Source organism: Salvelinus sp. IW2-2015, linkage group LG11 (genome assembly GCF_002910315.2).
Source record: "Salvelinus sp. IW2-2015 linkage group LG11, ASM291031v2, whole genome shotgun sequence".
NCBI classification, from domain to species: domain Eukaryota; kingdom Metazoa; phylum Chordata; class Actinopteri; order Salmoniformes; family Salmonidae; genus Salvelinus; species Salvelinus sp. IW2-2015.
In genome coordinates, this window is record NC_036851.1 from 17,444,114 (window position 1) to 17,468,730 (window position 24,617).

General features: G+C 40.9%; 1 protein-coding gene across 1 annotated transcript; it reads left to right on the plus strand.

The window, feature by feature from the left end:
- The first annotated feature begins 485 nt into the window (after positions 1-485).
- LOC111969933 (sodium/hydrogen exchanger 3-like) lies at positions 486-24,571 on the plus strand. Its single transcript, XM_023996332.2, has 16 exons — positions 486-903; positions 9,803-10,105; positions 10,355-10,515; positions 11,426-11,504; positions 11,847-12,024; positions 14,162-14,382; positions 14,608-14,810; positions 14,963-15,052; positions 15,327-15,397; positions 15,550-15,679; positions 15,837-15,988; positions 18,696-18,816; positions 19,247-19,423; positions 19,535-19,589; positions 21,266-21,349; positions 21,503-24,571. The coding sequence occupies exons 1-16, from the start codon at positions 642-644 to the stop codon at positions 21,619-21,621; spliced, it is 2,406 nt and encodes an 801-aa protein (XP_023852100.1). The 5' UTR covers positions 486-641; the 3' UTR covers positions 21,622-24,571.
- The last annotated feature ends 46 nt before the right edge of the window (positions 24,572-24,617 follow it).

A 24,617-nucleotide genomic window follows, 5' to 3' on the forward strand; every position in this document is an offset into this window, starting at 1 on the left:
ATTAACAAATATTGTGAAATATACACGTCAATCATTAAGACAAGCTATCAGACATTACTTAGCAGGTGTAAGCTGCTCAATTTGCAGAACAGTTGAATTATTTCAACTTAATCAAAAATACATAATCAAAGTTAACCTTGGCTCAGCACAATGCACAACCAGGCATGCAAATAATGAACTGAAATTCCACACTGAAAACCGGTCCTAAAAATACCCACAGATCAAATGTAACAACTTTGTATCCGGCTTGAAAGCACACTTTAGGAATGACGTTTCCTCCTTGAGAGTGGCATAGTAATCTCTGCCCTTGATTGAGTACAGTAGACTGAGGAACCAAAACAATGCGGACACTGCTCAACGTGACTGAGTAACCAGGACGTGGCCCTACAGAGGAGGTACTTACCCCCCCACCCCAAAAACCCCCCCCCCGCCCGAGAAGACATATAAACAGCTGAGCCTGTGAGTGCGTACACCTCTGCCCTCACTGCACCACCGCCCTCAGGCACCCGCCTGGCCCACACCACTGTGACCTGATCAAGTCTTCAGAGAGTGAGAAAGAAACTCTCTCAGGACTACTCAAAGAACTTTGAGAACAAGTTTTGCTGCATTTGATTTATTTATTGATCTACTTATTTGGTGAAATGGCATGCAGAACTTGCCTCTGGCTGCTAGGGACAGCATTTTTTACTTGCACAGTGCGCCTGGTTGTTGAGGGTACGGAGGTGGGAGCACCCCAGGGGTCGCACCCGGAGCCAGGGGTGGTGGGATCAAATCACAGCCAGGCTGGAGGGGGCCATGGGTCCAGCATCTCAGGGATACAAATCGTGACCTTTAAGTGGCACCATGTGGAAGCCCCCTACCTCATCGCCTTATGGATACTTGTGGCTGGGGTATCCAAGATGGGTATGTATACAGAAAGGGATGCGATCAGCTCCAATGGCCTATCTATCAGACATTGGTGTCTAATTTCAATTCAGTACTAATGAAAATTATGCAGAATTATTGTTTTAATTCAGTGTTTTAAATCTTTAGGAAGAGTTCTTCAACAGGAGACCCAGACTGTACTCAGGCTCCACTTTGGAAAGTTATTTCATAATTTAGAATATTGTTAGACACAAACTGCTATGTCAGAGAATATACTGTGGAGTTAGTATCAGACAAAATGATGCTGGCAGACAGATATGTGACTACATTTCCCAATTGAGTGTTATGTACCATTTACAATATTGACTTTTTGTACATTTCATAAAAGTACAGGTTCAGAGCATCAAAATTGTATATCATACACTGCAGTTGGCGAAATATGGGAAAGTTATGCCTATTTGAAATGTGATTAACTTGTTATTCCAGAAAATCCACCTGAAAATGTCTCACTTGCTGGAGAGCTCTTTTTTGAGTAATTCCCATTCAGCATCGTTCATACCCTTTTCAGCCTTAGCCCCAACCATCTCCCCCATTTGAGTCTTCACGTGAGGCCGTGTGCTAAACCGAGTGATTAAGGTAGTGTAGAAAACAAGTGGTGAAAGTAGTAGCCAGTAGTAGCCTATAAAAAGGAAATTCTCTAGGTAAAAATACACTTTATCTAGTCCTTGGCCTATATCCAAACACATTGTTCTTCATATTGTCTCTCGTAAACACAATGTATATCCAATCAAACCACCCCCCAGACTCATCTACCGTAGCTAAGTGGATGGGTCTCTATTGTCTAGACTTGTTCACATGTTCATGAAACACAGTAGATGGCCATATCACACCCAAACACACCTGGCTAAGTTTATGGGTCATGTTATCATCTGGCTAAGTGGACTCTTTTGTTTAGACATGTAGCAAGTTAACTAGCTAAACATATTTATGTACCATAATCCCAACCCATACAGTCTAGTAATACAAACGGTTTGTCATACACTTAGCCAGCCACCATGCATTAAATAATGCAGAATTAATATGCAGGTAAAGCTAACCAATCATCTAGCTAACAGTAGGCTACTGTATAACTAGCAATGCAAACAGATTTCTGACAAAATGAGATGATTTATAATGTTAGCTGGCGTTAGCTACCAAGCAACTAGCTAGCTAGGTTTAATGTTGACTAGCTAGCTAGCCAGCCAGCTAATGTTCGCTAGCTAGCAAACAGTATTAAACAATGTTCAATATTCCAAGAATCATTACATCTTTCTTTGTCTCTGTCATGGATGCTGTGTTTGCCCTTTATTTGTAGATGTAATCCAGTGAGAGTTGTTTTTTACAAGAGCCTTTGAGTAATCTTTTCATCTCTCTCCACATTTGCAATCAAACTTCCACATTTTGTCCATCTCCTTCTCATACTCTACTTCTACTGGGCATTACACTGAGTTCAAAACTTGGTCCACTTCTTCTGTGACAACAACACTGTTGATGTGTCATCACAAAACTCTGCGATGTCTGGTGCAATGACAATGTTGTTATTTGTTGTCACCCAAGTCAAAGATTTCTTAATCATCTGATTCCTTTTCAGAGTCTGGGAAAGTCAGCCCGTCGTCCTCCAGAAAGTAGTCCATCAGAACATTCTCCCACTGAGCTTTGTTGATAGTGCCTGCTAAATTCAGGGCAGCAATGTTGTTGAGAGCTGTAGCAACACGTTTGCAGTTGTCCATTGCTATTATCTTTAAAAAAAAAAAATCAGTGTAGACTACTGACAGTCGTGAAGAGAGCACGACTACTTATTTCCCCCCTCAGGAGACTGAAAAGATTTGGCATGGGTCCCCAGATCCTCAAAGTTACACAGCTGCACCATCGAGAGCGTCCTGACCGGTACATCACTGGGGCCAAGCTCCCTGCCATCCAGGACCTATATACTAGGAGGTGTCAGAAGAAGGCCCAAAGAATTGTGAAAGACTTCAGTCACCCAAGTCATAGACTGTTCTCTCTGCTACCGCATGGCAAGCAATACAAGTCTAGGTCCAAAAGGCTCCTTAACTTCATTGGGATAGGGGGCAGTATTTTCACGTCCGGATGAAAAGCGTGCCCAAAGTAAACTGCCTGATTCTCAGGCCCAGAAGCTAGGATATGCATATAATTTGGTAGATTTAGATAGAAAACACTCTAAAGTTTCTAAAACTGTTAGAATTATGTCTGTGAGTATAACAGAACTTATTTGGCAGGCGAAACACCGAGGACAAACCATCCAGGAAAAAAATTCAATATGATTTCTATGAGAAACTATATTTATGAGGAACCTGGTTCCAGTTCCTATCGACTAGATGTCAACAGTATTTAGAAATTGGTTGATGTTTTTCTTTTGAGAAATGAAGAAGTAGGGCTGTTCATTGTGAGTGTCAAGCCAAGTGGACTCTTCTGTCAGCTCGCTCCACGTTGTTTTTATCCGCTATTGAACACAGTATATTCCGTCTTAAATTTGATTGATTATTTACGTTTTAGGATATCTAAGGTTGGATTAGGAACATTGTTTGAAATGTTTGGACCAAGTTAACAGGTAATTTATTAGATACTTTGTAGTCATGTTGGGTGAGTTGGAACCGGTGTATTTCTGAATCAAACGCGCCAAATAAATGGACATTTTGGGGATATAAAGAAGGAATCTATCGAACAAAAGGACCATTTGTGATGTTTCTGGGACCTTTTGGAGTGCCAACAGAAGAAGATCTTCAAAGGTAAGGCATTTTTTATATCACTATTTCTGACTTTTGTGTCGCACCTGCCTGGTTGAAATATGTTTTTCATGTGTTGGTATGCGGGGCGCTGTCCTCAGATAATCGCATGGTTTTCTTTCGCCGTAAAGCCTTTTTGAAATCTGACATGGTGGCTGGATTAACAACAAGTTAAGCTTTATTTTGATGTATTGCACTTGTGATTTTATGAAAGTAAAATATTTATAGTAATTTAATTTGAATTTGGCGCTCTGCAATTTCACTGGATGTTGTCGAGGTGATCCGAAAGAAGTTAACAGCTTCTTCCTCCAAGCCATAAGACTGCTGAACAATTAATCAAATGGCCACCCGGACTATTTATATTGCCTCCCCCACAAACACACTTTACCCCTGCCTACATGTACAAATTACCTTGACAAACCTGTACCCCCGCACATTGACTCCGTACCGGTACCCCCTGTGGCCTCGTTATTTTATTGTGTTACTTTTTATAAAACAATTTACTTTCATTTATTGAGTAAATATTTTCTTAACTCTATTTCTTGAACTGCATTGTTGGATTAGGGCTTGTAAGTAAGCATTTCACGTTAAGGTCTACAACTGCACAAGTGACAAATAAAATTTGATTTGATCAGGGAAGCCTACATTGCCTTCAGACTTTCTCCACATTTTGTTACGTTACAGCCTTATTCTAAAATAGATTAAAAAAAAAAAAATACTCAGCAATCTACACACAATACCCAATAAAGACAAAGTAAAAATAGGTTTTTAGAAATTTTTGCAAATGTATTACACATAAAAAACAGAAATACCTTATTTACATACATGTAAGTATTCAGATCCTTTGCTATGAGACTCAGAATTGAGCTCAGGTGCATCCTGTTTCCATTGATCATCCTTGAGATGGTTCTACAACTTGATTGGAGTCCACCTGTGGTAAATTCAATTGATTGGACATGATTTGGAAAGGCACAGAACTCTCTATATAAGGTCCGACAGTTGACAGTGCATGTCAGAGCAAAAACCAAGCCAAGAGGTTGAGGGACCTGTCGGTAGAGCTCCGAGACAAGATTGTGTTGAGACACAGATCTGAGGAAGCGTACCAAAACATTTCTGCAGCATAGAAGGTCCCCAAAAATTATGTGGCCTCGATCATTCTTAAATGGAAGAAGTTTGGAAACACCAAGACTCTTCCTAGAGGTGGCTGCCCGGCCAAACTGAACAATCGGCGGAGAAGGGCCTTGGTCAGGGAAGTGATCATGAACCCGATGGTCACTCTGACAGAGCTCTAAAGTTCCTCTGTGGAGATGGGAGAACCTTCCAGAAGGACAACCATCTCTGCAGCACTCCACCAATCAGGCCATTATGTTTGTGGCAAGACGGAAGCCACTCCTCAGTAAAAGGCACATGACAGCCCGCTTGGAGTTTGCCAAAAGGCACCTGAAGACTCACAGACTATGAGAAACAAGATTCTCTGGTCTGATGAAACCAAGATTTTACTCTTTGGCCTGAATGCCAAGCGTCACGTCTGGAGGAAACCTGGCACCATCCCTACGGTGAAGCATGGTGGTGGCAGCATCATGCTGTGGGGATGTTTTTCAGCGGCAGGGACTGGGAGACTAGTCAGGACCGAGGAAAAGATTAACGGTGTTAAGTACAGAGAGATCCTTGATGAAAACCTGCTCCAGAGCGCTCAGGACAGAAGACTGGGGCGAAGGTTCACCTTCCAACAGGACAAAGATCCAAAGCACACAGCCAAGACAACGCAGGAGTGGCTTCGGGACATGTCTCTGAATGTCCTTGAGTGGGGTAGCCAGAGCCCAGACTTGAACCCGATCGAACATCTCTGGAGAGACTTGAAAATAGCTGTGCAGCAACGCTCTGCATCCAACCTGACAGAGCTTGAAAGGATCTGCAGAGAAGAATGGGAGAAACTCCCCAAATATAGATGTGCCAAGCTTGTAGCTTCATACCCAAGAAGACTCAAGGCTGTAATTGGTGCCAAATGTGCTTCAACAAGGTACTGAGTAAAGGATCTGAATACTTGTTTTCCCAAAAAAATTATTATGAGCAAAAATGTCAAAATCCTCTGTTTTTGCTTTGTCATTTTGGGGTATTGTGGGTAGATTGATGAGGGGGGGGAAATAATTAAATACATTTTAGAATAAGGATGTAACATAACAATATGTGGAAAAAGTAAAGGGGTCTGAATACTTTCCAAAGGCACTGTATAGACAGTAGCCTGTGGTATGGCAGACCAATTAATCAGGACTCATCGCTCGGCATGACCAGCCCCAACATTATCACAGCCAATCAAGGCTAGACAGAAATAATTATTTTTCTCAGTGAGAGAAAAACTAAGCTCGTAATTTAACATTTTTATTCATATTTACAGATCACGTAGAAGTACGGCACATGAAAGTTCACATGTTCAAGAAGGCATTTCTGCCCCCCAAAATAAAATACAAATTCAAACGTCTCTCCTGTGAATTAGGAACATCCGTCTTGTGCCTCACTTGAGAGATCAAGACACATATGGATGATGAAAGTTTTAGCGTCTTTCTTTGTGGCCTGGATTCAAGTGAATTAAAGAATTTGTTCTTAGATTCTGACCTTCCAAGTATTAAATTATGGAATAATCAGAGTCCCAGTTGACTTTAAAAAGTACAATATTCATAGAAATAACCAATGTTGGCATACAGTGGCAAGGAAAAGTATGTGAACCTTTTGGAATTACCTGGATTTCTGCATAAATTAGTCATACAATTTGATCTGATCTTCATCTTAGTCACAACAATAGACAAACATAGTGTGCTTAAGCTAATAACACACAAATTATAGTATTTTTCTTGTCTATATTGAATAATTTAACGATTCACAGTGTAGGTTGGAAAAAGTATGTGAACCCCTAGGCTAATGACTTCTCCAAAAGCTCATTGGAGTCAGGAGTCAGCTAACCTGGAGTCCAATCAATGAGATGAGATTGGAGATGTTGGTTAAAGCTGCCTTGCCCTATTAAAAAACTCACACAATTTGTGTTCACTATTCACAAGAAGCATTGCCTGATGTGAACCGTGCCCTGAACAAAAGAGATCTCAGAAGACCTAAGATTAAAAATTGTTGACTTGCATAAAGCTGGAAAGGGTTACAAAAGTATCTGTAAAAGCCTTGATGTTCACGGTAAGACAAATAGTCTATAAATGGAAAAGGTTCAGCACTGTTGCTACTCTCCCTAGGAGTGGCCGTCCTGCAAAGATGACTGCAAGAGCACAACACAGAACTCTCAATGAGGTTAAGAAGAATCCTAGAGTGTCAGCTAAAGAAATCTTTGGAACATGCTAACATCTCTGTTGACGAGTTTACGATACATAAAACACAAAATAAGAATGGTGTTCATGGGAGGACACCACGGAAGAAGCCACTGCTGTCCAAAAAAAACATTGCTGAACGTCTGAAGTTTGCAGAAAGCACCTGGATGTTCCACAGCGCTACTGGCAAAATATTCTGTGGACAGATTAAACTAAAGTTGAGTTGTTTGGAAGGAACACACAACACTCTGTGTGGAGAGAAAAAGACACAGCACACGAACAACAAAAACCTCATCTCAACTGTAAAATATGGTGGAGGGAGCATCATGGTTTGGGGCTGCTTTGCTGCTTGCTATCTTCGACGGAAAAATGAATTCCCATGTTTATTCTTTTGCAGGAGAATATCAGGCTATCTGTCCGCCAATTGAAGCTCAACAGAAGTGGGGTGACGCAACAGGACAACGACCCAAAACACAGAAGTAAATCAACAACAGAATGGCTTCAACAGAAGAAAATACGCCTTCTGGAGTGGCCCAGTCAGAGTCCTGACCACAACCCGATTTAAAATGCAGCGGCATGACCTCGAGTGGTTCACAAGACATCCTAAGAATATTGCTGAACTGAAACAGTTTTGTAAAGATGAATGGTCCAAAATTCCTCCTGACCGTTGTGCAGGTCTGATCTACAACTACAGAAAATGTTTGATTGAGTTTATTGCTGCCAAAGGAGGGTCAACCAGTTATTAAATCCAAGGGTTCACATATTTTCCCACCGTACACTGTGAATGTTTACACAGTGTATTCAATAAATACATGAAAATGTATAATTGTTTGTCTGTTATTAGTTTAAGCAGACAGTATTTGTATATTTTTGTGACATAGATGAAGATCAGATCAAATTTTATGACCAATTTATGCAGAAATCCAGGTAATTCCAAAGGGTTCACATACTTTTTCTTGTCACTGTATACTGTGTATGTAAGACCGTAGGACTAAGAGGGGAAGAATAGGATTTGAGGTCAATTTTAAACACCAGACTGATCAAAGGTACTAGGCAATACCATCCCTCCAGTGAGAACAAAATCTGTCTTTTGTGTAGCATTTGTGCCACAAATAGGCCCAACATAACGCTACTACTGTCTGGTAACTGTAGCCTTTGTCAGTGTTATCAAGGCAACACACTGTTCTCCCGACTAAGTGCTTTTAGCGTTTTACCCAAGTTCATGGGATATATTAAGACATTCCATAGATAACTGTTCAGAAATGTTGACAATGGTTTTTGAGTAGGTGTGAATATGGCATCTTCTTACATACAGTACTTTTTATTCTCAAGGCCAATCACTGTGCTTCAGACAGGAACAGTGCTTATGTCCAAAACAGTGCCAAACAAGTTGAACATTTAGAAGGGAAGAAAAAGCTGACAAAGAAGAGCAAATGGTGAACAAAAATGCATGTTTTATTCAGTTAAACGTTTCTCCAAACAAGTGAAGAATAATTTACTCAAAGATACTTTTCTAAGAGTTCGTCTGGAATGGGTTCAATCCATGTAACTAACCAATAACCATAAATGTCACAAAGGAAAAATCCTTTGAACAACAGCTTATCTATTTGTTTACTTAACATTTAACTAATTTATCCCAGATCCGGGGTGTTGGGTATACATCACTTGAGTATAAGTAACACATAAAATGGATTATAACTCTCCCAACAGCTTTTGCAACTTCCTAAATATTTTCTTTTCACAGCCAAGGTCCTCGAGGATAAATAAACAGAATAGTAAAGGAGAATCTAAACTTAATCTTTAATTGAGCTTTCAGCAGTCAAGAGCAACATGTAGCCTGAAACACCTCAGCAGAATATACAACCCTGAGGTACCGGAAAGATACAACCCTCAGCACTGTGGGTGGATGACAAATCCAGATGTTGCTGTGCATTGTCAGTGAATATCTCCACATTCAGATACAGAAGAAGTAATCTGAATTAGTAGAATCTGATAAAACATTTATGACTTCTGAGAAATCCCTGCCTCATGCCACTTATCCAGAATGTGAGTGAGTGATGAGCACATTTATAATGGTACGCTGCCAATTAATCATACTCCAGGGTTCAAAACATTTTCTCAGTCATCCGAAATGGTTGATCATTTACAAACGTCATATCCTCACACATTTGAATCTCTTTGCTTTACCGTTTAGTTAGGGATTTGAGTTTCAGCACCTTCCTGTGTGTGAAGCCCAAGAAAGTTGTCAAGAAGGAACAGATGTCAATGTCTGACTCCCTAGTATCCTGTGGGCATCTTGATCCCGTTATTACCCAAGGATCAACAAAGTGTAGGGAGGCCAGACCCTGTATTCATAAAGTGTCTCAGAGAATGAGTTCTGATCTAGGATCAGGTCCTCCCAGTCCATGTATGCATATTCAGTGGGATCTTAAAGGCAAAACTAAATTGAGCCTAAATCAGCACTCCTACTTTGAGACGCTTTATGAACACAACCCCAGGGATCAAGAACGTGTAAGGTTGACTGAACTTATTACCCAATTACGCTCAAATAGTGCAAGCAACTCGGCCCTGAAAAGTTGATGTTGACTTCAGAGGTTTGCCAGACAGTGAGCAGAGCACAAGCGCCATGAACTCTCTCTGAGGCATCATTGGAGTAATGAAGCAAGAATAATTGACTGGGTTGGTACCTGAGACATTTTATGGTTCAGGTCTGTTTGACTTGGCTCGGCTGCACCTGAATCTACCAAAATTATCCCTGTAATCTTTTCTACTCGCTGACACTCTTTGGCTCTCATTTCCTCTACGTATCTCTGACTTTGTCCCTTGTCTCTCTCTGTTCCCCAACAGTGGTTGAGCTGAACCACAGCCTGACCAGTGTGATCCCGGAGAGCGCCCTCCTCATCCTCATCGGTTGGATCCTGGGCGGCATCATCTACGGGGCAGGCAAGATGCAGACCTTCACCCTGACACCCACCGTCTTCTTCTTCTACCTGCTGCCCCAAGTCATCCTGGACGCGGGCTACTTCATGCCCAACAAGCTGTTCTTCAGCAACATGGGCGCCATCCTGGTTTACGCTGTGATTGGCACCTGCTGGAACGCTGCCACTGTGGGTCTCGGCCTCTGGGGGTGCTGGTTGGGCGGGGCCATGGGTAAGGCAGCCAACATGTTTGTCCCAAATGGCACCCCATTCACTATACAGTAGTACACTTCTTTTGACCAGGGGGCCCTGGTAAAAAGTAGTGACTCTACAGGGAATAGGCTGTCATTTGGAACTGGCCCGACCAAAGCTTGAACTGATGATTGAAACTGGCATTTGTGAGGTCCTCAATCAGCAAGTTAACGGGTAAGGTAGTTTTAAGGTCTGAGATCATTACACCTTTCACTCTGGGCCTCTGCAGGTGATATCGACATTGGTCTCCTTCAGTTCCTGTTGTTTGGGAGTCTAATTGCTGCTGTGGACCCCGTGGCTGTAATTGCCGTGTTTGAGGAGGTCCATGTCAACGAGGTCCTGTTCATCATGGTGTTTGGGGAGTCCCTCCTCAACGATGGTGTCACAGTGGTTCGTCTCACATTTTCATCCTCATTCAACATTATTAGGCCAAGTCCCAAATGACACCCAATTGGTGTGTCTCTGGTCAAAAAAAGTTCAATATGTAGACTAAGAATAGGGTGCCATTTAGGCCGCTGATTTAATGTTTACACTATAGTTTTTTTGCCCACAAAATGTACTCAACTTTTGAAATCTGTTGCTTTAGTGACCTTTTTCATTGCAAACATATACCCACTAAGTAAAGTACAAAGGCAATACACAAACTGCATTCCAAGGCAGGGCTCCTTGGCTGAACTGCATGCGTCAGTCATGTGCTTCACTCAGAGAATGCTGTCCCTTTGTACATAGTAACATAAATCACATACAAATAGACCAGGAATAATTATGTTTGTCCAATGGATAGATTACACCATTTATTCCATTGATTGTAACACAATAAAGCAGGGGATTCAAACTTTTTCAGCAGGGACACCCTTTTTTTGCCATCATTTCTGGGGATGCTAATTTTTTTCTGGCGACACAACCCCACCCAAAATCTAATTACACAACTTAAATTCAGTAAATTTAAATTTTCAAATAACATTAACAAATAACCTTCAATTCACTGCATTTTCAGCTTTCTAGGAGAACCAATACATACATTTACTCAATACAATTACATTTTTCAAATGATCTTTCTCAATAGCGTTTGTATATTGTCCCATATATTATATTATATATATATAGTTCCCCCCTCCAAAATAAAAAATAAAGTTGCAATTAATTTTTTTTAAATTCCCACCCCACTGCAATTCCACGACACGGACTTTGAACACCACTGCATTAAATAACATACTGTTCTATTGATTTGGTTGCATTTGGTTCCCTAACCTCCCCACCTCCTCAGTGACCGGTCATCTTTATGTCCATGTTCCCTCAGGTGCTGTTCAATGTGTTTGATGCATTCGTGTCGCTGGGAGGGGCAGAAATCGATGCTGTAGAGATCATTAAAGGCATAAGTATGTAAGATCTGCACACTTTTTGCATCCCAAATTACTGTTTCCCTATTAAGTGCACTATATAGGAAATAGGGTGCCATTTGGGATGCACATTTTCAGCGTTGGATTCAAATGGCCAAATGCCAAGCCATTAACAACCCTGTCGTGTAATCAATAGTGACAACTTCTTGTGCCATCTTGAAGCTAACTGAAAGGGTAATGCAACAAGCAGTAGATTCTGTAATCTGTTTAACTAAAATGTTATGTATTCATGAAATAATCAATATCTTTGTTCACTGTTTGCCTCTCCATATGTCCGTCTTCCTCTTTCGCACTCTCATTCTCTCCCTCTACCATGTGTAGTCTCGTTCTTCGTGGTGGCATTCGGAGGCTCCCTGGTTGGTATTATCTTTGCTCTGCTGATCTCGCTCCTGACCAGATGCACAAAGAACATCCAGATCATTGAGCCAGGCTTCATCTTCATCCTGGGCTACCTCTCCTACCTGACAGCTGAGATGCTCTCGCTATCCGCTATCCTGTCGTAAGTGCTTCTGAGTGTTATGTTGATTTATTAGGCCAACAATACCCTTTCTGTAAAGGGATGTTCTATTCAAAACACACACTATTTGGATACGTATTTCAGTTACTTAGTACAGTGCATCCAGAAAGTATTCAGACCCCTTTACTTTTTCTACCTTTTTTATGTTACAGCCGTATTCTAAAATGGATTAAACATTTTTTTATCAATCGACACACAATACCCCATAATGACAAAAGGAAAACAGGTTTGTAGAAATTTTGCACATCCATTAAAAATAAAAAACAGAAATACCTTATTTACATAAGTATTCAGACCCTTTGCCATGAGACTCGAAATTGAGCTCAGTTTCATCCTGTTTCCATTGATCATCCTTGAGATGTTTCTGGAACTTGATTGGAGTCTACCTGTGGTAAATTCAATTGATTGGACATGCTTTGGAAAGGCACACACCTGTCTATATATGGTCCCCCAGTTGACAGTGCATGACAGACCAAAAACCAAGCCATGGTGTCGAAGGAATTATCCGTAGAGCGCCGAGACAGGATTGTGTTGAGGCACAGATCTGGGGAAGGGTACCAAAACATTACTGCAGCATTGAAGGTCCCCAAGAACACAGTGGCCTCCATCATTCTTAAATTCTCAAAGCATCAAGACTCTTCCTAGAGCTGGCCACCCAGCCAAACTGAGCAATCGGGGGAGAAGGGCCTTGGTCAGGGAGGTGACAAAGAACCCGATGGTCACTCTGACAGAGCTCCAGAGTTCCTCTGTGGAGATGGGAGAAACTTCCATAAAGACAACCATCTCTGCAGCACTCCACCAATCAGGCCTTTATGGTGGAGTGGCCAGACGGAAGCCACTCCTCAGTAAAAGGCACATGACAGCCCGCTTGGAGTTTGCCAAAAGGCAACTGAAGGACTCTCAGACCATGAGAAACAAGATTCTCTGGTCTGATGAAACCAAGATTGAACTCTTTAACCTGAATAACAAGCGTCACGCCTGGAGGAAACCTGGCACCATCCCAAAGATGAAGCATGGGTGTGGCAGCATCATGCTGTGGGGATGTTTTTCAGAGGCAGGGACTGGGTGACTAGTCAGAATCGAGGGAAAGATGAATGGAGCAAAGTACAGAGAGATCCTCGATGAAAACCTGCTCCAGAGCGGGTTCATGATCTAACAGGACAACGACCCTAAGCACCAAGCCAAGACAACACAGGAGTGGCATCAGGACTCTGAATGTCCTTGAGTGGCCCAGCGAGAGCCTGGACTTGAACTTGATCGAACATTTCTGGAGAGACCTGAAAATAGCTGTGGAGCTACGCTCCCCATCCAACCTGACAGAGCTTTAGAGGATCTGCAGAGAAGAATGGGAGAAACTCCCTAAATACAGGTGTACCAAGCTTGTAGCGTCATACCCAAGAAGACTCGAGGTTGAAATCGCTGTCAAAGGTGCTTCAACAAAGTACTGAGAAATGATCTGAATACTTACACTACCGTTCAAAAGTTTTAGAACACCTACTTATTCAATGGTTTTTCTTTATTTTTTACTATTTTCTACTTTGTAGAATAAGACATTAAAACTATGAAATAACACATATGGAATCATGTAGTAACCAAAGTGTTAAACAAATCAAAATATATTTGAGATTCTTCAAATAGCCACCATTTGCCTTGATGACAGCTTTGCACACTCTTGGCATTCTCTCAACCTGCTTCACCTAGAATGCTTTTTCAACAGTCTTGAAGGAGTTCCCACATATGCTGAGCACTTGTTAGCTGCTTTTCCTTCACTCTGCGGTCCGACTCATCCCAAACCATCTCAATTTGGCTGAGGTCGCGGAATTGTGGAGTCCAGGACATCTGATGCATCTGCCGTTTTTTTAAATTTTAAATACATCTGCAAACATTTCTAAAAACCTATTTTGGCTTTGTCATCATGGGATATTGTGTGTAGATTTATGATGGGAAAAACCGATTTAATCCATTTTAGAATAAGGCTGTAATATAACAAAATGTGGAAAAAGTCAAGTGGTCTGAATGCACTGTGTGTACAGTATGAGCCTTATAGATGATTATGGTCCATAATCTCTGGGCCCTCTACTCACCATGAAATACGATCCCTTTGCCTGCTGTGCCATAGGATCGTGTTTTGTGGCATCTGCAGTCAGAAGTATATCAATGCCAACATGGATGAATGTTCGGTCACCACAGTACGATACGTCATGAAGGTGTTCGCCAATGGCTCAGAGACCATCATCTTTGTCTTCCTCGGCATCTCGGCCATAGATCCAGCTATATGGGTGTGGAACACAGGCTTCATCCTCCTCACACTCCTCTTCATCTTTGTGTTCAGGTTCATAGGTCAGTTGTGATCTTAGTATGATTTTGTGAGATCACTGGTGATTCTATTTCACTCAATCTTCATAGGATGAACAATATTGTAGTTTTGAAGCTTATGGCTGATTATAAACTTGCAATCCCTGTGTGTGTAGCTCAATATTTTACTCAAAGATTCTCGTTCAAGGCTTCACATTACCAGCACTAACACTCTGTGTGTGTATGTATGTTTGTGTGTTTATATCACAGGGGTCTTTCTCCTTACCTGGATTCTGAACAAGTACCGACTGGTTCCCTTGGAGTTCATTGATCAGGTGGTGATGAGCTACGGTGGCCTACGAGGGGCAGTTGCCTATGGCCTTGTGGCCATGCTGGATGAGAATAAGTTCAAAGAGAAGAATTTGATGGTCAGCACCACCCTCATAGTGGTGTACTTCACTGTCATGCTGCAGGTAAAATGGCTCATTGAAATGTAAAACTTCAGTCCATTGCGATTTCATAAGTTGTGTAAATAGTTTTCTTCCATAGTGTAATATGTCTTGACTTGAATAGACTGGTATATGTTAATTACCAGTTTACTATATATTCTTCTTCTTTGTTGCAGGGAATAACCATGAAACCACTGGTCACCTGGCTGAAAGTGAAGAGAGCAGCCGTGACAGAACTCACACTAGCTGAAAAAATACAGAATAGGGTAATATTTGGTTAAAAGTCTTTGTTGTTCATCAACCCGAGAATCAGATAACTAACCATACATCTCTCTTATAAATCCACAAAGTAAAGTTTCACCTTTTGTTGTGTCAGATCTTCAGGGTCAGATCACAAAAGTCAAAACCCACCTCCAATATAGCTGAACCCTTATTTTACAAGGCATCAACCATTTAATCTAACAGTGTTGAAATTGGTTGACCTAAATATATTCTTGACAAAATAAATCCATGACTCACCATTCTTTTTTATTTGTTCAGACCTTTGACCACATGCTTGTCGCCATAGAGGACATTTCTGGACAAATAGGACATAACTACATGAGAGACAAGTATTTGGACACTAACATCACATTATCAACTTCAATAAGTTATTATCATATTATAAGTACAGTTTGAATTAATATATCACATACCATACCTTGAAAGACAGAACGTTAGCACAGAATTTGATCCTTTTCCTATCTTCTCGTATCCTTCTAAGGTGGCATAACTTTGAGGAGAGGTGGTTGTGCTGGCTCTTGATGAAGCCCTCTGCCAGGAAATCTCGTGACTACATATTCAACATCTTCCACCAGCTCAACCTCAAGGATGCCATGAGCTATGTAAAGGAGGTAAGAGCAACTCACAAGGTCAGGGAAAGCCATGGCAACTTAATACTGTATTTACAAACACAATACATTGACCACCAAGATCACTGATCTACAGTAACATTAACAAATAAAGAAATTGGATGGCAGACCATGAAGTCTTCTTATGCTCCCACCATAGGGAGAACGCAGAGGCTCATTGGCGTTCGTTCGGAAGGAGACCAAGGCCGATGTGGATTTCAATAAGAAGTTTCGTGCCAGTTTCTCTGAGATTATGCCTGACATCATGGCAGATAATATGGGACCGGATCATGTTCCACTTTCCTCTATCTTGTAAGCAACCTTTCCTGACTTTAGGGTTCTGGTCAAAAGTAGTGCACTAAATAGGTACGAGTGTCATTTGGGATGCTGTCTAAAACACATGCATCATTAACTTGGGTTGGCAGACATATAAATTGAAACCCTTTTTTCATTCTATGGCAACTATAAATGCATACCATCACAGGGAACTGTTTCATTGGAAGATGCAGGATGACTAGCATAAACATTACTTATTTACGAGAAACACACCTGCTAGTACTTCCTTTAGGTTTTATTTATTCGCAGCAAAGAAAATATGCGAAAGACAAAACAGTACAGATAAAAAAAAAAAAAACAGGTAGTGAGGTTGGAAGCCCAAAAGGGCTTATAATGAAACCACACCTCAAATATAAGTACAAAAAAAAGTTTGTTCAATCAGTTAAACAAAGCATATTAATTATAATTGTACATGATATACTCAGTACACGGTAAAAACTATGTTGGACTATGAGTGTGTGCATGTGTGAGTTAGGCTACAAGGTGGGTATTATTGGGTAGTTTGGTTCATTAGGCTGACCCCCAGTCTTCTCTTGAAGTTATTGAGGGATGATGAGGTTTTGGCAATATGACGATAAGAATTCCAGAGTATGGTACCTCTGCATCTGATAGAGAATTGACTATGTGAGCGGCGGCATTTAGGTAGGAGGAAGGTTATCACAGTGTCTTGTGTTATATAGATTGATTTCAGAATGAACCTGGAAGAATCCATTGAAGGGTTTAGGTAAACTGTCTAGGAGATATGAGTATTTGTAGATGAAAGTGCATAATTGGCGTACATTCATGTCGTAAATAGACAAGATATTGAGTTTCTTAAACAAAGGTGCAGTTGGAGCCAGGTAATTAGAGGAGGTGGCTAGTCTTGCAAATGTATTTTGAGTGTAGAGTAACTGGTGTAGGTAGGAGGCATATGTACTGGCCCTGACAATATTACAATAAATGAGATATGGGTAAATAAGCTATAGTATAGAGTTAGGATGCAAGCCTGATCAACCAAACCACTAATCTTTCTGATGATACCAACAGATTTCATCACTTTGCTACAGACAAATTGAATATGATCTTTCCAGGATAACTTTTCATCAATTAGAACTCTGAGGAATCTAGTGGATGTGACTTGTTCTATTTCATTCCAACTAGTTGAGATTATGGCGCTTTAAAAAAAAAAAATACTATTTCTTATTCTTACTAGTGAATACAATAAAGTAGGATTTTTTTTACATTCAAAGATAATTTGTTTATCTGGAACCATTCATAAAATGTGGCCATACCTGAGTTAGCTTCATTAATTAGTGAATCAAAATTATTGTGTGATAAAATCAGATTGGTATCATCAGCAAAGAGAATGGGAAGCACGGTAGAAGACACAGCAGGAAGGTCATTGACATAGATTAGGAACAACAAAAGGTCCAATTATCGAACCCTGTGAGACACCACAGGATATCGTGGCCCTGGTAGATGCCCAGTCGTTTGCATGAACAAATTGTTCTCTATCATGAACATAACTATATAATCAAATATATGTATAATCATGAAAACTATAATAATGCAATTTACAAAGTAATATTTCATGATTAACCGTGTCAAACGCTTTTGATAAATCAAATAATATGCCAAGAGCGTATTCATAATTTAATATTAATACATTAATAAGGGCTGTAAATATTACTTTCTACAAGTTGCAAAAGAGCCATATCTGTGTAGTTTTTACAAACACCATACAGTGTTAATTTAAATGTTTTAACATTCTCTTAGACACCAAATGTTCTAAGATTTTTGAAAAACATGGTAGTACAGATATTGGGCGAACATTTGTAAAAGATCTTGGATCCACAGATTTATATGAGATAACTTTGGCAATTTTCAAATCTTTAGGAACAATACCAGTTTGCATAGATTTGGTGAAGATATACATTAGAGGCTCAGTGATCGAGGAAGACACTAATTTCACCAAAGAGGCACCAATCTCATCATGACCGGATGCTGATATCTTTAAGTTACCAATTACCTCCACCGCCTCCATTACATCAGGAAGCAGAGAAGGGAAATGTCCCTTCAACGTAATCCAAGGGATTACCATCAGTTTTCTAAATGTTCTTTGACAGAGAGGAACCCACATTCACAAAAATGTTATTAAATAACATCAGGATCACTATAGGTCTTATTTCCAACAAAAGATGGAATAGTTGTAGATGTATTTTTCTTATCCAACAGTTGATCTATGATTTTCCAAGTTTACTTTATATTATTGAAGAATTGTTGGAATTTGTTAGTAAAATATATTTTGGGGGGTATCCGAAGTAGGTGAGTAGATTTGTTATTATACTTTTTATAATTTGCAGAATTCAGGAGAGAGGGATTTGTGATTTGTCATCTTATCTGGATCCCAATTAGCTGATGCCATGATGACATCTAATCTTTCTAATAGTTTTAAGTAACTACTATTGGTATAGTAACTACTATTATTATACCACCAAATATGATGATTCAAAATAGAAACAAAAGCATACAGTAGCAAAAGCATGGTTAGTAGACACTAACTTTTTGTAGAGTGAGATCCTTCTCCTTGCTCCTCAATGTACTGTAACACTTGAAATACTGTAGGTCTGGTACGTTTTCAGTGTCTGCCCTCCAGTGGCCAGCTAAACAACAACAGTGTACATTTATATTTCTTCCCTTCTAGACAGGACATTGTGCCCTCTGTCTGCCTGGACATGCATGAGCAGGACCTGGAAATGAGGGAGTCAGAGGACTTTAATGCACACCATCTACTGCAGCAGCACTTGTACAGAGGCAGGAAACAGGTATTAGATCACTCAAAAATCTCAGGGGCGGTTTCCCGGACATCGATTAAGCCTTGTCCTGGACTTAAAAGCAAACTCAAAGGAGAATCTCAGGATTAGGCTTAATCTGTGTCTAAAACACCCCTCAATGTTGAGCAATTATTTTAGCACCAAATCACTTATCATTAGTTTGCCACTGTCACTGGTTGCTTGTTTCATCGTATTAGTTTGTGTGCCAACAGGCCAGTTGTAATCCTTTTACCTTTTCTTTTTGTTGATACTGTACTCAAAGGGAAATTCCAATCTTTGGGAGTAAATATATGGGGATTCTGTCTCAAGCATCTCCTGCATCTTGTCAATCCACAATCAGCCATACACAGATTAAGATGGTCAGTTACCCTGTTCTCTTCCTCTCATTCCCTCTGTTCTCTTCCTTTCATTCCCTCAACAGCACAGACACAGGTACAGTCGGAAGCACCTCGAAGTCAACAAGGACAAGAATGAGGTGCAAGAGATCTTCCAGAGAACAATGAGAAGCCGTCTAGAGTCATTCAAGTCAGCCAAAATGGGTGTCGCCCCTGCCAAGAAGATCCAAACCAAGCATCAAAAGAAAGATAAACCACAAAAGGTCAGGGGTGAAGGCACTTTTTCCCCATTCCTCCGTGTCCGACCTCATAGCCATCCTCTTATAGGCAATGTAATGTGTATGTTGTGTAATTTCATGTTATGTCATTTTTAGATGCCAAATGGAAACTCCACGGATAAAAGTAAAAACCATCCTTATGGGGATAAAGGTACTTGCTCTTTGCTTTTCACTTCTCTTTTGCATTACATGAAAAGGTTAAGGGGGGGTAAAGATTAGGCTGATTACATTTGCTTTCTGCCATTTGGGTTTAGATACCTCTGCATTAACCTAACGTAACAGGCGTAAAAGAAATGGCTCAAACTAGATCCCCCACATTTTGGTCTTGATGAGAATAAAACCTTTTCGGGGGAGGTTCTCTTCTGCACTGTTCATCCAATCCAGTAAATGTGGAGGTGTTAAGATGGAGTGTCACCTTGTTAACATCCAAAAACAGAAGTCGAGTCTAGGGCTGTGGCAGTCATGAAAGTTTTTCAGATGGTTATTTTCATACAAAAGACTGCTGCTGATGCCCGCCTTTGGAACATCTACATTTAAAAAAGGCAAATAAATCAATGTAATGTACACCATCACAATGAATCCATTATTTATTTTAGGTAGGTCTAAAGAAACATTATGATGAAAATGTATTTCAGAAGAACAGAATATGGAGTTGGCCTGCTGTATGTTATCTGACTACGTGCCTTGCCATAGGCTTGTTCATTTAGCGGAGGCTGCTGAGGGGAGGACGGCTCATAATAATGGCTGAAACAAGAGCCAATGGAATGGTATCAAACACATGGAAACCATGTATTTGATACCATTCCACTGATACCGGTCCAGCCATTACCACAAGCCCGTCCTCCCCAATTAAGGGGCCACCAACCTTCTGTGGTATGCATAATAATACAGTCCCACTCAAAGGCGATTAGTAGAATTTGTTTAATTTTGGAGAATAGGCTAGACCAATTATTTACCAAAGACATCGTTAATAAGTTTAAAAAATATGTTTTTCTGCCCTGTGTAATATGCGGTAGGCTATGTACTGTATAACGGCACAATCATTATTTTAAAAATAAAATTCGTTCTGGGCTCATATTGGCCTATGCGTATGGATAAGCTCTAATATGCGGATGCGTGTTTTGAATTAATCATCACCTTAGAAAGCGCTGTCGATTTCATTGTTAGGATTTGAAACATCATCCACAGCGACCATGTTTTTCACTCAGTTTCAACCTGTTGTTGAACTTATTTCTTCAAATTGATCAATCAGTGAGGTGAGTGTTTTAAAAGCACAATACTATTTTGATAAGTGTTTGATGTGATTTTCAATGGCATTTGCATTGAAGTCAGGGCGGTTAGAGCACGTGTTAAACTCATTCCATGGAGCGCCGATGAATTAAGGTCACTGATTAGTAAGGAACTCCCTTCACCTGGTTGTCTAGGTCTTAATTGAAAGGAAAAAACAAAAACCAACAGACACTAGGCTCTCCATGGAATGAGTTTGACACCCATGGGTTATATGGACATTAGAGCCCTGCGTGCCAGGCCGTTAGCAACCTGATGGTCGCTAACGAGTTGGGTACTACCAAGCATGTCCAGAGTGCATAAGAGGAGATTACCCCTATTCAACGGTCAAGTGTAATTTTACTGCAGTCATGACTCATGACCGCCCGTCTGTTGGTAATACTGTCACTGCAACAGCCCTAGTCTCATCACAGGCTCTCGCTTCCATTTCCCCTGAAAACCAGAACATACGGTTGTTGACAACCCCGCAGAGGCTACCCCTGCATAAATGAACAACATAATTTCATTGTTTTCTGATTGGCTGTTTCGCTCTGCCTCCAGATTTTGAGTTTTCTGAAGGAGACTGTGGCTCTGGTGGCGAGGCTGCTGGCGATTTATTCCCCATGAGGGCCTATAGAGTAGAAGGTAAGTCTTCTTCACATCTATTCAAGACTAATGAAACCAACCAATTTAAACATGCCAAACCCACACTAAAACCCTTTAGTTACTAACACTAATCGCACCTGACCTTTCAGTCAGTTTATATCAATTCCATTAATTCTATCCCTCCTGGTGTAGCTGGAATAGTGAACCCAGCCTTCATGGCAGAGATGGACCCCATGGACAACATGCAACAGATGCAGCAGATCCCACATGTAGCACTTCTTCCACAAACCTTGAACTCCTTTGACACCTAACCCTGGGTCCAGGTCGTGACCCCAGTTGCCAAAGAATCAAACATTGCACCTGCTCTTTGACAAAACATTTACTAGGGCATGTTTTCTTTGCTGTGCAGTTGTTTAATCATAGTTCTGTATCCCCAGACAAAACATTCCAGGTCCAGTAACCCTTGTGCTCTCCAAATAAGGCTTTCAGTCTTGATTGAGCTATTCCCTCTTCTTAGTGTATGTTTGGTTGTAGGTTAGGTTTTTTAAAGTAAAGGGAACTGTGCTGTATATAACTCCATCGTAACAGACGAAGATCATCATGAGACCAAAACCAAATAAGAATGTTGGACATTTGACCTTGCCATCCAAATCCATGGTAAATTCTGACCCAGTTTACCTGACAAAACCAATCCCTCAAACAATCCAGGCTTTGACTGGCTTGCTCACATCCCATGTAGGCTGACAGTAAAAGAAAGGTCAGTCACACTTTATTTGGATAGTCCCATATAGAGGATCTACGGCTGGTCATATTATTTACATTTTAGTCATTTAGCAGACGCTCTTATCCAGAGCAAGTTACAGAGTTACAGTGCATTCATCTTCAAAATGCTAGGAGGGACAAGCACATGTCACAGGCATAGCAAGTACATTTTTCCTCAGTAAAGTAGGGTGGGTGTCAGAAGGGGGGAAGGAGAAAAGTATCTAAGTGCCATCCGCATAGCAATGATAGGAGAGACCATGTGAGGATATGAAGGAGCTCCTCCTGACCGGCTTAGCTGTCCACAGCCCTATTCTGTAAACTTACAATGAGTCACTCAGCCACGGAGCAGGAGGGGAGGGCTGAGCCGGCTGGGAGGAAAGGGGACAGTGCGAGTCATAAGATGCGGAAAGGGAGGAGGGTAGGGCCGAAGAGGCAGAATCAGGAGACAGGAGAGAGAAGGATTTAGCAGAAGGGAGAGATGGTAGAATAGAGGAGAGAGAGAGAGCGAAGACCATGACCATCTGGGTAGGGGCTGAATGGCTAGGTTTGGAGAAGAGTGAGACCGAAAAGGAAACAAAGAAGTGATCAGATACCTGGAGGGGGGTTGCAGTGAGATTAGTAGGCAAACAGCCTCTAGTAAAAATGAGGTCAAGCATATTGCCTGCCTTGTGAGTGAGAGGGGACTGGGAAAGTGTGAGGTCAAAAGAGGCAAGGAGGGGAAAGAAAGAGTTGGAAAGAAAGAAATCGAAGGCAGATGTCGGGGAGGTTGAAGTCGCCAAGTACGAAGAGCGGTGAGTCATCACCAGGAAAACACCATATTAAGGTGTCAAGCTCATTGAGGAACTCTCCAAGGGCACCTGCAGGGGATAGATGACAACAATGTTAAGCTTGAGTGGACAAGTGACAGTGACAGCATGGAATTCAAATGAGAACAGGTGATTGAGGGAGAAAATAGAAGATTTCCACTTAGGAGAAATGAGTAGCCCTGTGCCACCATCGCAATGACCAGATGCTCTGAGACTATGAGAGAAAACATAGTCAGATGAAGAGAGAGCAGCTGGAGTAGCAGTGTTCTCTGGGGTGATCCATGTCTCCATCAGGGCCGAAAAGTCAATGGACTGAAGTGTACCATAAGCTGAAATGAACTTGGCGTTCTTGACTGTAGATCGGCAGTTCCAAAAGCTGCCAGACACCAGGAATTCCACATGGATTGCGCGCGCAAGGTACACTAAATTAGAATGGTTGCAACCAAGGGGTGGGGAGCGTCTTTAAAGCCTACAGGGAGAGGAGCGAACAGGTATATAAAACACAGTTGCCAAAGCCACAAAGAGTAAAATGAGATCATCGGAAAATAACTAGGTAAGATACTGAAGTGAGTGTGGTGTGGGAGCCTTCCTATCTTTCCTTCCTCTAATAACTCTGCAGAACAACTAGGCAGAACAGTCTTAGTTTTGAGACGAGACCACCACTGACACGACCACAGCTTACAGCTGCCACTGAGAAAACAGAGGAGACTGAGGAGATTGAACAAACTATACTGTATGTTGATAAGCAACTGCTTGCTAAGGTTAGGGTTAGGTTTGGAATAATCGTTAGGGTAAGGGTTAAGGTAAAGATTTGGGTTAGGATAGGGTTAGAGCTAGGGTTAATGGATAGTTGAAATGTTGTTGATAGTTAATGAACATCTACTTGGGACTATCCAAATAAAGTGTTACCGAAAGTGTAACAACACACCATATTTAAGTCCATAGAATGAGACCAAACAAGCAAGTTTATGCATGGATTCAGACTGTCATTTTTGTGACCCCTCTCATGTCCTCACCCTTTAATGTGATCAAATGATGTAGATTTTGTTGATTGTAAAGAATATAAAGCATTTCATATGACATTCATTTATTGAGAGGATGACATAATCTAATGCAATTTTAACAATTGAAATGCTGTCACTTTTTTTCCATTTGTTTGAGAGATTTGTAGCCATTTTTGGGGTCAAGATGTGGTTGGTGTTGAGAGATTGAATTTTACAGATGTAAATGTCACTTGTATAGTAAAGAAATAACCTATTTATTCACCAATAAAGTTTATTGGCTACCTGTATCGTATCAGTCTGTTCAGCTTTGCATTAGACTAATCTAAGCAGACTATTGTTTCATGGGAGACATGTCATTCAATAATTAACTTACAATGGTGCCACTCATCATAGCCAGGAGTTGTACCACAATGACTAGCTTGGTACTCTGTTACGGTAAACGTGTAAAAACTGTAAATCTATAGATTGCCAGTCGCAGTGGTAAATCAGGAAATCTTTTAGATTTACCAGTGAGACAGAGAATTCACACATTTACTGGGGAATCTATAGATTTACCATTTTTATACCTTTACTATAACATCCCCATTGAGAGATGCCCTAACAATAGCCTCTAGAATAAACCTGTTACACTCTCACCTCCCTCAAACTTACAGGTTAGCTGCAGTGAATAAACAATGATTTGAAATGTTCCCTTTTTGAATATATTTGGCAATACACATCATGAATTAGTTCCTA